General features: G+C 37.7%; 2 protein-coding genes across 6 annotated transcripts in view; one reads left to right on the top strand and one right to left on the bottom strand.

Annotated features, from left to right (window-relative positions):
- Nucleotides 1-75: 75 nt before the first annotated feature.
- LOC117425612 (programmed cell death protein 5-like) lies at nt 76-4,500 on the top strand. Its single transcript, XM_034042685.3, has 6 exons — nt 76-260; nt 1,928-1,971; nt 2,280-2,341; nt 2,790-2,881; nt 3,624-3,695; nt 4,194-4,500. Exons 1-6 carry the CDS (start codon nt 195-197, stop codon nt 4,239-4,241), a joined length of 384 nt encoding a protein of 127 aa, XP_033898576.1. The 5' UTR covers nt 76-194; the 3' UTR covers nt 4,242-4,500.
- A 1,316-nt stretch (nt 4,501-5,816) lies between these two features.
- Nucleotides 5,817-15,243, bottom strand: part of LOC117425611 (ankyrin repeat domain-containing protein 27) — a 51,816-nt gene continuing 42,389 nt past the window's right edge. For 3 of the 5 annotated variants that reach the window (XM_034042682.3, XM_058993633.1, XM_034042680.3), the window contains exons 24-29: nt 14,811-14,930; nt 14,393-14,566; nt 11,676-11,787; nt 10,483-10,552; nt 9,658-9,727; nt 5,817-8,602 (exon numbers count right to left, since the gene is read on the bottom strand). In XM_034042682.3, the coding sequence (XP_033898573.3) occupies nt 8,150-8,602; nt 9,658-9,727; nt 10,483-10,552; nt 11,676-11,787; nt 14,393-14,566; nt 14,811-14,930 (999 nt within the window). In that variant the 3' untranslated portion in view covers nt 5,817-8,149. The remainder of the gene's footprint in view (nt 8,603-9,657; nt 9,728-10,482; nt 10,553-11,675; nt 11,788-14,392; nt 14,567-14,810; nt 14,931-15,243) is intronic. The other 2 variants (XM_034042684.3, XM_034042681.3) reach the window with 1 other exon arrangement.

The following is a 15,243-nucleotide window of genomic DNA, read 5'->3' as shown; positions in this document are numbered from 1 at the left end:
TTTATCTTGGATTTAATTTATCTTTGTGAACTTCACTTGGTTTCGATTGGTTTTCCCTTGGCTTCATGTTACCGGTGTATTTCGGAATTCAATTAACGACGCCTAGAGGTGGGCCCTGCTGCTTCAGTCTTACTGTACGCGACGTTTTGCGTTAGTTACTGAAGTTTGATTTGTCTGTTTGTCGACATACAAGAATGGCTGATGAAGAATTGGAGACGCTCAGGCGGCAACGGCTGTCCGAGCTACAAGCTAAACATGGGGTAAGACAAAAATAAATTAGAGAAAAATAAATTACCACCCATTTTTATGTAAGAACATTGAATTCATTCATATACAACACAGGCATGGTGTGCACGGGGGCCTAAGGCAGCTAAACCACGCATCATCACATACACAGAACAGACATGTTATATATAATAAAACATATATTCTCATATATGTAATTAGGGACATTATATTACACAGATTAAAAACACATACGTTCCCGACTTGTATACCTACCATAGACTGAAGAACCATACATGGAGGGACAGAGAATGAAATAAACAATTATACGCTTGTGTGGCGGCTCGTTTATTCTGTTTTCTGTATGAAAATACACATGTATATTACTGCACATAAATACACATGCATTTTATGTTTTGACACTGGAAAGCGACTCCATTTTCACAGACGTGTGCAAATAACGAGTCGTAGAGAAACACAACTGATGCGGAGGTACGCGACTGTGATGTGCATCTACGTGTATCCCTCGAAACAAATAATTTTGTGAAATTTGACAGGCTGACACTTTAAGCCTGAAACGTGATTGGCCCTACAGTACCACAGAATTCATCATTTTGAATTTTAAGAATGTTTATTCACTACCTCAAAATGTAATTGCAGATGCATTGGTAGGTTGAATATTAAAGATTTCGGGCAGTAATTACTCTAGGTTTGTTCTAGTGTGTAACATTTCAGCCACTATTTATATAAGGCTACAATATAGGCCTAAAGGAGGCAGTGTGGTCCAGTGGTTAGTCCAGGGCTTGTAACCAGGCCACCTGTTAAAATCCCACCTCTGCCACTGACTGACTCACTGTGTGACCCTGAGCAAGTTGCTTAACCTCCTTGTGCTCCATCCTGCGGATGGGATGTTATATCAATGTCTAACCTATTGTAAGTGACTCTTCATATAATGCACAGTTCACAGCCTACCTCCTGTAAAGTGTGGGGGGTATCAAAAGATGAAGCTGAAGTCAAAATGCTGTACCACTCTGTGAAATGTTTACTTCCATCTGTAACATAAAAGGTTGTAATGTATGGAACAGCCCTAGGGCCATGGGTGAAAAAAAAATAAAACTTGAAATTTTGACTTTAAAGGGCATTTTCTTTATTAAAACCCGGACCCTTCAGGCAGAAGTGCAGTCAGCAAGATTTCCGAGTTCTGCCTCCTTCGGCTTTTCCCATGACCCAGCTGGTTGTAAAATGTCGAAATTTTGAGCTGTAAAGACAAAATTTCTAGTTTTTTATTTTTTTTTCTCCCATGGCCCTAAGGCTCTTCCATAGCAATGTGACCTGACTGAATCGAAGTCAAGTAGGTTTTGGATAATGCCATTTATCAGTTTGTTATAGCTTTACCCTGTAAGTGGATTCCTGAAGGTGTGTGCATAGTAGCTGTTTTAGGTCCAGCTATTATGAATGTGCTGATGCCTGCTTATATTGGCTGCACTGGTAGAAGGGTCAGGGGTGGAACCTGTGTACTGACTTCTCCCTCGCTCCTTTTCATTGGAACGAAGTTTATTTGCTAATAATGTATTGCTATAAGACTGCAGAGTGTTATTTTGGCTGTTACTTTATGCCTCTAATGTATACTGCAGTGATGCCTCGTACAGCATCAGGTAAGTTAACCTAAGAAAGTCCTAACTCTCTACTTTCTTGTGTTTAGGATTCACCTCGGGATCAGCAGTCTCAGCAAGAGGCAAAACAGAGGTAAAAGTATCATTTGTAGTGTTCTGCACATGGGAAGTTCAGTATAACATTTACTCACACCCAGTGACAGCTTCCAGGTGCACAAGTTCCATGCTGTCACCTACAGTCAGTCATATTAGTTCTAATGTCGGAATTGACCCCAACCCTGTTGCGCACCACTGTGCTAATGTACTGTAGCAAGCCTGCTATTCTTGCTTACATCAGCATGAGAATCAATTACTACTCAAACGGTCGTACACAGTGTTTTTCAATTTATTCTGTGGGTAGAAAATAGAGCATTGTCTGTTACTGACACATTTTATTTACAGAGATGCTGACATGAGAAACAGTATTCTGGCTCAAGTTCTTGATCAGTCTGCCCGTGGTAGATGTAAGTATACAGTTTAATTGTTGTCTTTCTATACATTTACAGTGCATGCAACAGTTCTTCATTCATGTCCTTCAATTTTACCACTACCACTTTATTTAAAGCCAAAAATATTCTCCCAGAAGTTCTGTTCTAAAGGAATATAACATCAAAAGCAGTTTTCATACCCCCTCCCTTTTTGGATGTTTATTGAGTAGCTCTGAGTACTGTTCATCTTTCGTTCCGTGTAACTCACTGCCATGTTGCTTGCAGTTTGTGTTCTGCCATGTGATATTGGGGCTTTTCAACTCTGCTGGCTCCACCTGCTCTGTGCTGTAGCCAGTGGAGCTGGTCGAGTTCAAAGGTCACAAGACAACAAGACTTGTAAACACACATTTGTAACCCATAGAGACAGCTATGACTCGACTTCGCTCTCTCTTTATTTCAAATATTTTTTCGGATTCCCTTCTAGTGAGTAACTTGGCACTTGTGAAGCCAGATAAAGCCAAAGCTGTGGAGAATTACCTCATACAGATGGCAAGATGCGGACAGCTTGGAGGAAAAGTAAGGACCTATTTTGCTTTGAACTTGAAGTGCCATTCCACCCATTTACACCATTTCAGGGTTTATTCCATAAAGAACAAAAAACTGCACCACGTATTTCCTAGTTTTGTGCCACTATTTAGTCAACCTTAACACAGGAAATATTGTAAATAGCTGAAAAGGTCATTTCAGACACAATTGCTTTATATGGGGAAAGAATTGCATCTTCATATGAGGTCATAATGCATTTGAGTCTTCCATATGTCCCCTTACAAAGACAAAGTTATTTTCTATTTAATTTTAATCCATCCCCATAAGCGGTTGCCATGCATGAAAGGGTTAAACATGGAACGCTCCTGGAATGTGGAAAAATGTCAAACTGTTAGGATGTGTGACGTATCTCATTCTTAGTCATTTTAGAACTAGAACCCAATTCTTAGTGTCTGATTATGATTTGCATTGTACTTGTGTAATTATGTTCTGGGTAAAATGTATTAAAACGGTGGTAAATATGAAATAATTGTATTTGATTGATTGATTTATTGAATACAATGTGCCTATTTTCAATCTAACCATAGCAACTACAGTTTATACTGCAAATGTAAATCTAGAGGAACAAAAAAAAAACATTGATCATGTGTTTGTACTGCCATAAAGCTGTGTTAGGCCATTATTTCAATATAGGATTTGTGGTTTTTCCACCTCTTTGAATAATTGTTTGAAGCATTGCATTTTACTGACTTTTTTTTTTTTTTTTTTTAAGATTTCAGAACCAGGGTTGATAGAAATCCTTGAAAAGGTCAGCCAGCAGACAGAGAAGAAGATGACAGTCAAGGTAAGAGTGAATGAACTGCTCACTCAACACTTCCAGTGTCATGAAACATCAATGTCAATAGTCATGAAACATTATTTAGTTTAAGTGGTTGAGAGAGTACCATTCTGGGGATATATGCAGTGTCTGCTCTTACATCCTTCAGTCTGTATGTCACATGTTCTATTTTTGCACATATCTGGAGAATCGCTTATTCATTCTTATTCTGTACATACTGTCCCAGTCAACAATTTGTTCAGCATACCGTTGGCTCTAATTTTGAATTTCCAGCCGTGGCGGGGGATGTATGCTACTGTATGTTGTTGAAAAAAGCGTCACTTTCAAGTCAAATGCAAAAGTCTAATGCATTAGTACATTTTAAACTACACTATTAATGTAATCATTTTATATATTGTAGCTTACCGATCTCAATCAGAAGATTTCTTTTGAAGCAAGTGAATTGCCAAGGCTGTAACAGGTGCTACAGTAATGTATACTTTGATTGTGTTTTTCTCTTTTCAGTTTAACAGGCGAAGAGTTCTGGATTCTGACGAGGAGGGCGATGATTAGAGTTACGTTTGGTAACTGCTCAGACAGATGGTTGAAAGCGTGAGAGAAGGCTGGTGGATTGAAGCTTTTGTATTCTGTTGGCAATTCTGCATGCGGAGTGTGCTTTTGGGGACAGTGGTCCTGTCCATTTCCTCGGATTTGGAACTCTGTGTTAAGTTTCCTTTTCATGGCGATTTGACCTTTTGCCATAAATAAAATGCAATATTTGTTGGTGCTGCAGCTATGTTTTTAGAGACTGCTAAATAAATATCGCAGCCAATTTTAGAAGTCCCTTTGTTGTTTTATAAAAAAAAAAAAAAATTGCTGTTTTGTTTTTGTTTAACACTGAATTACAATGAAGGATGCACTGCGCTGGATTCTTCTCCTCAAGCTGACTGCAAGATAACGGGTGTGTGTTTATGAAGAGCCTAAACTGCGGTCTAAAAGTGATCATAATATCCTGGTGATTTTTGCTTTAAACTGGGAAATAGAAAAGGGGGTTATACAACACTTCATAGGGGGAAAAAAACAGCATTACAGAATGTGTTCTTGGGCTACTGGACAGGTTGCAACTTGATAGAACTTCAGCAACCAAATGTAGAACATGCATTTAGAAAATTGCAAATCACTTGTGAATAAACTTTAAGACGTTCTTTAATGCGAGTAGCAGAATCTGGGGATACAAAAAAAGTGCTTGTCAGTCTTTTCCGATGTAGACGTACATTTTTACTTCTACCTGTAGCTATATAAGAATCTAGGGATAAATGGGCAAGAAGAAAAATTAGGGCCTCCAGTGGATTTTTTCTTTTTTTAAACCTCTGCACTAAACCCATCGTTCCCCCCCCCCCCCCAACTCTAAAAAACAGAATTCCTAACACAGTCTTTGCGTGACCGATGGAATAACATGGTTGTTCTAGTCAGGATTGAGGGGTGGCTGTCCTGGCAGTAAGTGCCTTTGTCCTTCACGTATCATGAGCATGAGCTTTCAAACTGGGAGCATGTGCAGTCATGTGGACACAAGAGGACGCTCAAGGGCTGATGTTGGGATATTTAATTGCTGTCGATATAAATTCTGGGTAAGTTGCTTTGTGTCTATCCTTGTGGCTAACAATAGTTTTGTGTCATTAGCTGTAAGCAATCAATCAGTGTTGCAATACTTGGGCTCTATTCACAAAACATTCGCTCATTAGTTGTGTCAAAGTTTTATGAATTTTTCATTTTTTTTAACATTGGCACACTACGTTCAGGTGGCGGTTGTTATAATTGGTTACAGTTTATCTGTTTGTTTATTTCTCAGTAATGCTGTGTTTTCTTTTGCAGGGAGCTACGGCATGTTAAATTTGTTGACGCTGAAAAATGTTCTTCCTAGAGTATTCAAAATAGATTAGTGCTCTGGTCAGCATGATACATATACTGTACAGATGTTGGTGCCAGATGAGCCAATTAAAACACAAACTAGAGTTTCAGTTGGTTTGCACTACAATAAAGATGTGTAAGTACATGTTTTTTCTTGTAGTGTACAAAACTATCAGGACATCACAATAGACCTATGGTGTAAATGGCACATTAATCCAGGAGCTGCATACTAAAATCGTACCAGGTGTTTCACAGTACTTTTAATTGCTGTTTTGGTTATGTGAAGACCACACAAAAAAACATAACAATTGTGGCCTATTGCTGCATTCTAACCACCGAATTAACAACAAAATGATATACATTATAACTATCTGTGTAACAAAGTGCTTCCTACAGTAACCTTCTTTTCTAAACATACTCTTGATTCGATAAATGGCCTCTCGTCCTACTCGTACACAGCCATGATTAGTTTTAAACAATTGCAAAATGATACAAAAGCAAAATGATCACTACATTTTCATTTAATTTAATTATATCCATTTTAATAATTTGGCACAAATTAAATAAGGCACATTCACTGCATAAGAACAATTAGTTTCCCCCAAAAGAAAAGAAAAAAAAAGACAAATAAACACCTAAGCAGAAGTGTAAAAAAATATGTGTTAATAAAATCTACCTTTTTTTTTTATATATGTACAGAGAATCAAACTAAGAGCTGGTGGAAAGTATTTTTCATAGCAAAAAGGCAGGACACTAAGAACAAAATCAAACTGCATCTTTTAATCCAGTAATCCAAGTGTATAATTCACAGAATGCTATGATTGCACATTCAGTATAGCAGTAACATTGTGAAGGATTTAGCATTTTCACTATCTAAGCAGGGGTGTTGCATCACTTTACTGTGTATGCCAATGTGCCACACTGGCAACGAACCTGGAAGCAGGACTGAAAACGAGGCGCAGGACTGAAAACGAGGCACAATACTATTTTTGCTAAAAATGTTAAATCCAAGTTGGATCTTGCAAGTCACTGTAAGCTTTTGAGACCCCAGAATTCAGATACGACAGGAGCGGGTAAAATAAAGGCATTACTTTGCAGGTGTTGCTTTAGAAGACATTCTTTTAAAAACACACTTGAACTACTGGGGCCCCATTCACAAGGGCTGTTAAAGACCTGTTTGATTAATCACATTTGAATTTTTATTTTATTTTTTTATAAATCATTTCAAAATCACCCTTTCACCGAATTAAGAATTGTGCTGTGAATATCGGATCCAATCAGTTCTCTTTATTTTTAATCTGCAGGATTCCACAGAGTAGCCTCTAAAATTGGAGATGCAACTAAATAGATTGGGTGACTATGTTAATGCTTATAGATGAGCATTTTTAATATTCCTATTATTAATAGACATATGAAATGCCTATAATGTGAGTTTGTTTAAGGATAAAATAGAATTGTGACACCATTTGTGATAATTGATTAAAAAGGAAAACTTTTTTTTCTTTTTTTCTACAACCCCTGTACATTTTCTACATTTTAGCCCAATAAATTCAACAAATTATTTTCTCTTTTTTACATAGTAGCACCAATCCTATTGCCGGTGCAGGAAGCAATGGCCAGAAAGATTATCATGATCCCACACTAGGAATATGACCGTCCCTTTTCTGAGGCTTGATATTAAGACGAAAAAGTGCTTTGAGTTGTACACAATTTATATTTCACCAATTTCTTAAAAAAAAAAAAAAAAATGCAATTAATTAAATACGTTTTATTATTCCAGAACTTGCTTAGCCAAACGACTTCTTTATACAAGACACATACAGCCATACTGACTATATGAGTTGGTTTTGATTAATTAAATACAATATGGTATTCATCCTAACCTTTTCAAGACTTTGGTTAAATTAATATCAAACTTTAATAATTGATCAAAACTTTCAACACTGCAGACCTCTGCAGAAAAATAACTCCACTCACCAGCACACCACAACCTGTCTCAAGGTATACATCATTTTTGTATGATCTATTTTCATATAGACACTTCATATATGAAAGTAGTTCTCTAATAGAGAAATATATCCAACATGTATTTTCATGGTCAACAAAATATATATCTGGTAAACTAAAAACGTTGCACATCTTGCTTTCAGGTAGTGCTTCATTTCCTTCTGGGTCAAACATGTCAGTCATTAGGGCAAACACCTGGTTGGTTAATGACAGGAATAAAGTATTTAAAAGGGGTGGGGGATACGCTCCAGGTGAAATGACCAAGGAAAGACTCGCTTAAAAAGCCTGAAAACATTCCCTTTAGCCTAGTAGATTACCAGATATTATTTTTTTTAATTAAAATACATGCTTCCAGAACACAAGTTTCTTTTAAAACTGACATGACGTGGAGACCTGAATTGTACAACTTTCATTTATGGAATTATTGTGTTGGCTATAGCCACTTGAAGCATTGTGATTAGGCTCATGAAATTGACGCTTAATTACCTATTGAAAATTCACTATCTAGACCTTGACTTTAAAAGGTAGTTTGCTTGCTGGGTCAAATACAGTGGCGTTCCTGTTGTTTAGTGGCCTGTCCCTTGGTGATCTACTGCCTGCTCTGTATTACAGACTTGCTGAGAGACAAGGCTAGCAAGGGACGAGGAGGACTGCTCCTCACTAGAGTCTTCTTCAGAAAAGCTCCCCGGCTCGCTTTTCAGAGTTAGTTCTTTCATTTCCCGTGGATTTATTTCAGCACAGTTCATTCTCTGGTTTGTATTGTGTGTGCGGTCGCATGTGCTTGCGTGTCCGTTGACTTTATGCGGAGAGTCAAAGAAGTCTTCTGGCTCCACGCAGTTTTCCCCCGCGCAGTCAGGCATGCGTTCCTCAGTGGCCGTGTGGCTGCGACTCAGGGTTTTAGTCCGAGCACTGACAACCTTAGTGTTTCGTGTCGCTCCCCCTTTAGTGGTCGCTGTAAACGGTTGATCTATAGTCTCGGCACGTCTCAGCTTGGTTTTCTCAGACTTCTTTATTGCCAGCTATATAAAGAAATTGTGAACCATTGTAAACGCAAAGACATATAATGAACATACAATTAAACAAATCAGAAGTTTTGACTTGGATTACCATTGCATAGCAGCTTGACCATTCCTAGTTTTACTGTAAGGTGGATGCCTCTCAGTCTGTGACTAAACTGATCATAAAACCTAGTAGAAAATGACACTATACTTGTCTAAAATAGGCATCAAAGAAATTAATGGTCTGTAAAAAGTAGATTTGATGCAAAATAAGTATGGTCGGCAACATTCACTGCATCTTTACGTACAAAAATAAAATGTGAGCTATCACTACCATGAAAAGGTATATCACTGATCTATATAAACAGTATGTACATGTGGAAAATGTGCTGTATGTGTCTCCCTATGAAAGATTCTTATACTGTCTATAACTAACAAGTTTCCACACAATATAGTTACAAATCAATATGTAAGTGTGATTTTGTGGCGCTTCTAGTTAACCTATATTGGTGGTAAACTGATAATATTTGGGACAAAACTGCACTTGTGGGCTGGATTGTTCATTACAATACTGTACTTTGAACATATTTGAATATGGGATGCTTATCTATTCAGGGATAGCAAAATATTTATTTATAAAAATGAGTGTCTTCAAATCAATCAGGTGTCAGTGCTGTTAAAAAGTACATTTGCAACACGTGGAATAGGTTAATAAAGCATCTAAATACTGCTAGTGTTCATGGAGATAATTAAAATAAGGCCCCTTTATGTACCATTATGTGGGTTATTAAAATCTAGCAAAGGAACACGAGTCTCAAGTGTATTCCTGTCTCCAATAATCTGTAAAACACCAGGAAGGCTGCTATTGCAAGGATTCCCACAACAGTGTTTTTCAAATCTGCCACTGTATGTCAGTTGAACTAGATTCCTCCGAACTGGATGAGCAGTTCTCATTATCCAAAAGCATGACAAAATGTAAGTGTGCCTCTATTTTGAGGTAGTTATGAATCCCAGTGATGAATCCGAATTTGAGGACAACCTCGAACTGGCTTAAATACAAGACAAATCCACCCTACCTGATGAAGCAGAGCGGTGTCGACGCTGGGAACACGTTTGTCTCTTGCGATTGCTTTCCTAAAATGTGTTCTGAAATTAAAGGAGGCAATGTGATCAAATCCAATAAGAAATAAAACATACACTCAAAGCTGCAGGTAGCTGGTGTCACACTAAATATATACTTATACTACATCATGTACATGATTATACAACCCATTTGGTTTGAAACAAAGCACACCACAACAGAGTTTGAAGATGTAATATACAGTATAACCACCTACTGTGCAAGTAGCAGGTTTCAAGGGAGAACTACAGCTAGAGTTAAAACTATTAAGAAATACTTAATGCTACTCAATTGAAGACAGGGAGAAAGACTTCTAACTGAAACGTTTGTCACTGAATTTATTACGTTTCTTTTATTATTTCTAAATTGAGTCTTTACTAATTATAGATGATAAAACTGTTAAGACAAATGTTAAGAGTTTTAACTCAATATAGTTTTAATCTATAATTGTGTGTTTTTGAATTTATGGATCAAGCTATAGGGCATGTACACAAACTGGGGCAAAGACTGGTTTCTAATACAGTAGAAAGCAAAGTGGACTAAGCTGTGGTAACCATGAAATTGGACTGCAGTATTAAATTGAACACCATTGTGGCATTTGTTGTCACCCGTCACAACTTCTTTTTACCTGTATCTTGACTGTTGTGACCGCAGTTCCTCCTTTTGTCTTAGGGTGGCACTACAGAATTTAAGAACTATAATCTACAAACTGTAGCAAGTCTATATGAAATGTCTGTTAAAAATTTATCACATACGCATTTCTGTAAATACTGTAGATTACCCATTAATTGACTGGACAAGTCTTCTGCTGGGGTCGTCAACTGCTTTAAGTTGCTTCCCAGAAGCTGGAGCTGAAACATACAAAGCAACTTGAAAAGATTAGATTTACACTGAAAAACATGTTCTAACCCATGTTCTAACCCAACACCCAGCAGTTATTGTATCGAGTCTACAGTTAAAAGTAATTGTAGCTAACAAAATAATTTCATAAATCTTACCTGTTTCGCATGACCATTATTTAAATAGGTCTCAAATGTGCATTTTTGAAATAAACATGTGTTAGAGCAAACATTTATTTCCATTTTAAAAAGGCTATCTAGTACTATTTTGGTAAAAGAAACATCTGTTTCTATGCCTTATTCTTGGGTTATCTGTTTGCACATGCATTTCCTGGGTCATTTCAGCTCAGCAGTGTCTTCTGGGTCAAAGCACGTTGCTGGCTGAAAGCATGTCAGTAAATAGGGGAAGCAGCTGATTGGTTAATGGACAATAAAGAAGCTATTGAAGAGCTGGGAACAATTTCACCCTCCAGGTGAAATGACCAAGTAAATGCAACAAAATCTAAAAGCATGGCTTGCAAACAGAGTATATATATCATAGTACATTCTATCATATTTTTAAATACATGTTTCGTTCAAAACTGGACATTTGAGAATTATGTAATGAATGGAAGTAAACAACATGTACGTTTTAGCAACAGTCACTTAAGGTTTGTCAAGCAGCTCCACGCAAGAGATTTTAAATTTATTTTTGAATGTTTTTATATATTTTTTGTCCATTTTTTAGCTGATGTTTTAAACATGAAGATTACTAATAACACCTGTTAAATTGTTTTAAAGTGTGCTGTTTTTTCATGTCATTCCATGAATGCGCTACCGATTAACATGAGAAATAAAAACGTGACAGGCACAGATACTGTAGGAGAGAACAACATTTCACAATACAATGCCACGTTTTGAAGTTCTAAACACAAAGGATGACACACAACCCATGGAAATAACAGCCAGATTGTTCATGATCCAAAATAAACTGCGCGGCCGTAAACACTACACTACATTTTTGTATCCATAATTAACCTGATAAGTACTGTAGTCAATAAAGTAAAAATAACCGCCCCTTGTAAATTAGGCTTCTGTCTGAATGGGTTGAATACATTATAAAACAAATCATGATGAGGTAACAGCCATAACTTACATTTCCGCACTTCCACAGATATTTCTTTTGCAGGTGTTTTGAGTGTCGGTGTGCCATCAACTACTGTGCACCCGGGAGCTTTCTGCAGAATCCTCAGAATCTCAGTGTTCTGCTGTGGACACAAAGCAGCAATACATTCAAATTAACTTCATAATTAACATATGGAATTGTCAAGCAGTGCCTGGTTACCGAGGAAAGATTATTTAATGAATGCAATGGTTTAGATAGGTTTGAAGTGCCTTTTATCTGTGTGGTTCTTAAAGGACACAATGTGTCTAATTCAGCTGTGATGCAAGTTGCATCCACGACTGTAGAAGAGCTGTTATATTTACACATTTACCACTAGAACTGCACATACATGAATATGTAGAATGCTATATGAAGCAGTACAAAAGTGTCCAGTCAATTCTGTAGCCATCTTGGCCCTCCAGTCATTACCAATTGAACACAGGAGCCTGTTCTTTACATGCAGTCCAAAGAGCTACTTCTCGTGTGGAGCCTGTCACTGTAACTTCAGGGCTGCCACTAGACAGGTCATTTACAGTTCCTGCGTGCAGTTTTAGAAAGGACAGACGTTGCTCAGTCGTGTAACGTCTGTCCTTTCTAAAACTGTCGTTCTCCTTTGAAACAGTTTTATATACAACAACAAAACAAAAACAAAAAAAAACAGGATCTGTGGAGTAGTGGTTAGGGTTCTGGACTCTTGACCGGAGGGTCGTGGGTTCAATCCCAGATGGGGGACACTGCTGCTGTACCCTTGAGCAAAGTACTTTACCTAGATTTCTCCAGTAAAAACCCAACTGTATAAATGGGTAATTGTATGTAAAAATAATGTGTAAAAAATAATGTACAGTACTTGTATGTAAAAATAATATGATATCTTGTAACAATTGTAAGATATGCTAGCAGCCCCCTCATGTCACTTCATTTTGACAGCCACCCACACAACAGCTCAAAGAAAAGTAAAGCTCTTGCAATCAAGCCCATGCTAAACCTTCTCCATGCTGGTTCATTCAAATGAAAAACCCTACAGACTTGTGTGAGACCAATTACTGGTTGATTAACTATAATAAATCTGAGCACTTCAGAGAAGATACAGCACAGGGCTGATAGCTCATATTGCTGCCACCTGATCATTTTAGTTACACATCTTAACAAGTTAGTTCTATAAAGAACTCACCAAACACACACACACGGCTGAGGACAGGCCAAGTTGATTAGCCCACCTCTGTATTATGATGTTACAAAAAGCTTTAAGTAAAGCACTGTTTTCTGAGTCCTCACTTAAAATAGGATTATCTAGCATTCGAATACATTAGTCCTGCCTTTAATATGGATAAAAGCTGTAAAGAACTTTATTCTTTTAATGGCTGAAGCAACAGTCACCTGCTCTTTATATAGTATAGCATCTATACTTTAAAGAATGTAAACAAACTGAACCGCCAGCAAGATTATTATTTGTTTGTTTATTTAGCAGACGCCTTTATCCAAGGCGACTTACAGAGAATATGCATCAGCTGCAGAGTCACTTACAATTAGGTCTCACCCCAAAGACGGAGCACAAGGAGGTTAAGTGACTTGCTCAGGGTCACACAATGAGTCAGTGGCTGAGGTGGGATTTGAACCGGGGACCTCCTGGTTACAAGCCCTTTTCTTTAACCACTGGACCACACAGCCTCCATAAGATCTGCTTTCTAATAAAGTAATTGCTAAAGTAAGGAATAATCAGACACCACAGGATCATAAAACACAAAGGTGAGTCACTGCAGAAATGCAGCTCAGTATTCCCCACACAACAGAGCAAAGAACAATTGGTGATCAACAACAGAAGCTACTATATGGAGATTTCAAGTGAGTGATTATTCATGCCAGCATCTGAAACAGTCTGAATGCGCACACACACACACATGTTCAGCTGTGCTTGGTGAAAGACCTTTTAAAAAAGTCTTGTAAAGTGTTATGAGTAGAAGAAACTTTTCCTTCCTGGTCTATAACAGAGAGGTTTTAAAACAAATTAAACAAGTAACATGCATCCTCAGCTACAACTGTGAATTCAAAATGTGATGATCATGACATATAGCAACAGTTTAACAAAGCAGCATAGAATAAGCTATTAAATATTTAATCACAATTTGATAAGCAATAATATGTGACATTCAATGGACAGGATGTACAGAAGCAGAGACCCCTGTATATCTCAACAAATCTGACAGTCTCACAGTAACTTAAACTAAATACTGTTAATACCAAGCTTCATGACAATTGGAGAAGTTGTTATTCAGATATATGCAAAAATGTTTGAAGTGTGACATGCATACTTATGACTGCCTCCACTATAGCCCCATTCACAGGGGATTTCATCCCAGCAGGGGGAGACTAAAATCAAGTTAGTAAAGAAATTATGGACTTGATGTAATAATAAATAATGTAGGCAAGTACCATGCCAAAAAAAGATTTTTATTTATAAATAAATAAATAAATAAATAAATAAATAAATAAATAATTCAAAGAATATTAAAACTAAGACTTTTAAACCTGGCTCTTGATGGCCAGTGCACCAGCACACAACAAATAATTTCACCCCCAGCAGATTCAAGTCTCTGCTAGGTGCTTCATCATTGTACAGAACTGTAGTTGAGAACAAACGTGCACCAGTCTGTTCAGCCCCCACCTCCCCCACCTGGCAAAATGGATTGTATAGAGTGTTAAAGGCTTACCCTGCCAGGCATCTCCTCGGCGCAGTCTAGTGGAGTGCGCAGCCGCTTGTTCCTCACCTGCAGCGACGCCCCGCACTGCAGCAGCTGCTCCACCAGGGGGCGGTGGCTCCCCTTCACTGCCTCGTGCAGAGCTGTGTTCCCTTGATTGTTGGCAACATTAAGTGACGCTCCACTCTGAGGAGAACGTAGCCCAATCAAACAGAGAGGACGAGGTCCAAAACGATTGGAGAATAATCTCAATGCACTTCATTTAGATATTGCACAGCTCTCAGATCCCCTAAATATAAGTTTTCTAATGAGAGAGCATTCCTAAGGAAGGAGATACACAGACTCGGGGCATACAGAATTTTAGGGGTTGTTCAGGTATGAAGCTGTAAAAGGTGACGCTCTAGTGGTGTCAAAAGCAAAAGATCACTACCTCCAGCAACACCATGGCTGTCTCCAGGTGTCCCCTCAGGCACGCATGAATCAAGGGTGTATTTCCAAAGTGGTCCTTCTTGTTTAATTTAGCATTGCATTCAAGTAAGGATGTCACCACCTATTGAAAAACAAACCTGTGATTATTTATTGCAATAGTACGAGAAATATCTTGTAATAGGATCACCCCTGGCATGGGGCTAGTTCTGCATCAAGGTTGCAACAATACAAAATCTACATAATATAGCATCATGAAACATTTATCTAAATGGATCACACCAGATTGTTAAGATTGAACAGCCTACGTAAAACAATGCAGTTAAAATAATAGCTTTGTTTAATAAGTAAAATACTAAAGAGTACATGGGGTTTGTTCTTTACCAAGTCTTTAAATAATGTTTAGAATATTATTAAAACTCTCACCACTAGGTAAA

Source organism: Acipenser ruthenus, chromosome 20 (assembly GCF_902713425.1).
Source record: "Acipenser ruthenus chromosome 20, fAciRut3.2 maternal haplotype, whole genome shotgun sequence".
Taxonomy (NCBI): domain Eukaryota; kingdom Metazoa; phylum Chordata; class Actinopteri; order Acipenseriformes; family Acipenseridae; genus Acipenser; species Acipenser ruthenus.
Note: the sequence above shows the minus strand (reverse complement) of the source record. Positions and strands in the feature narration are given on the sequence as shown.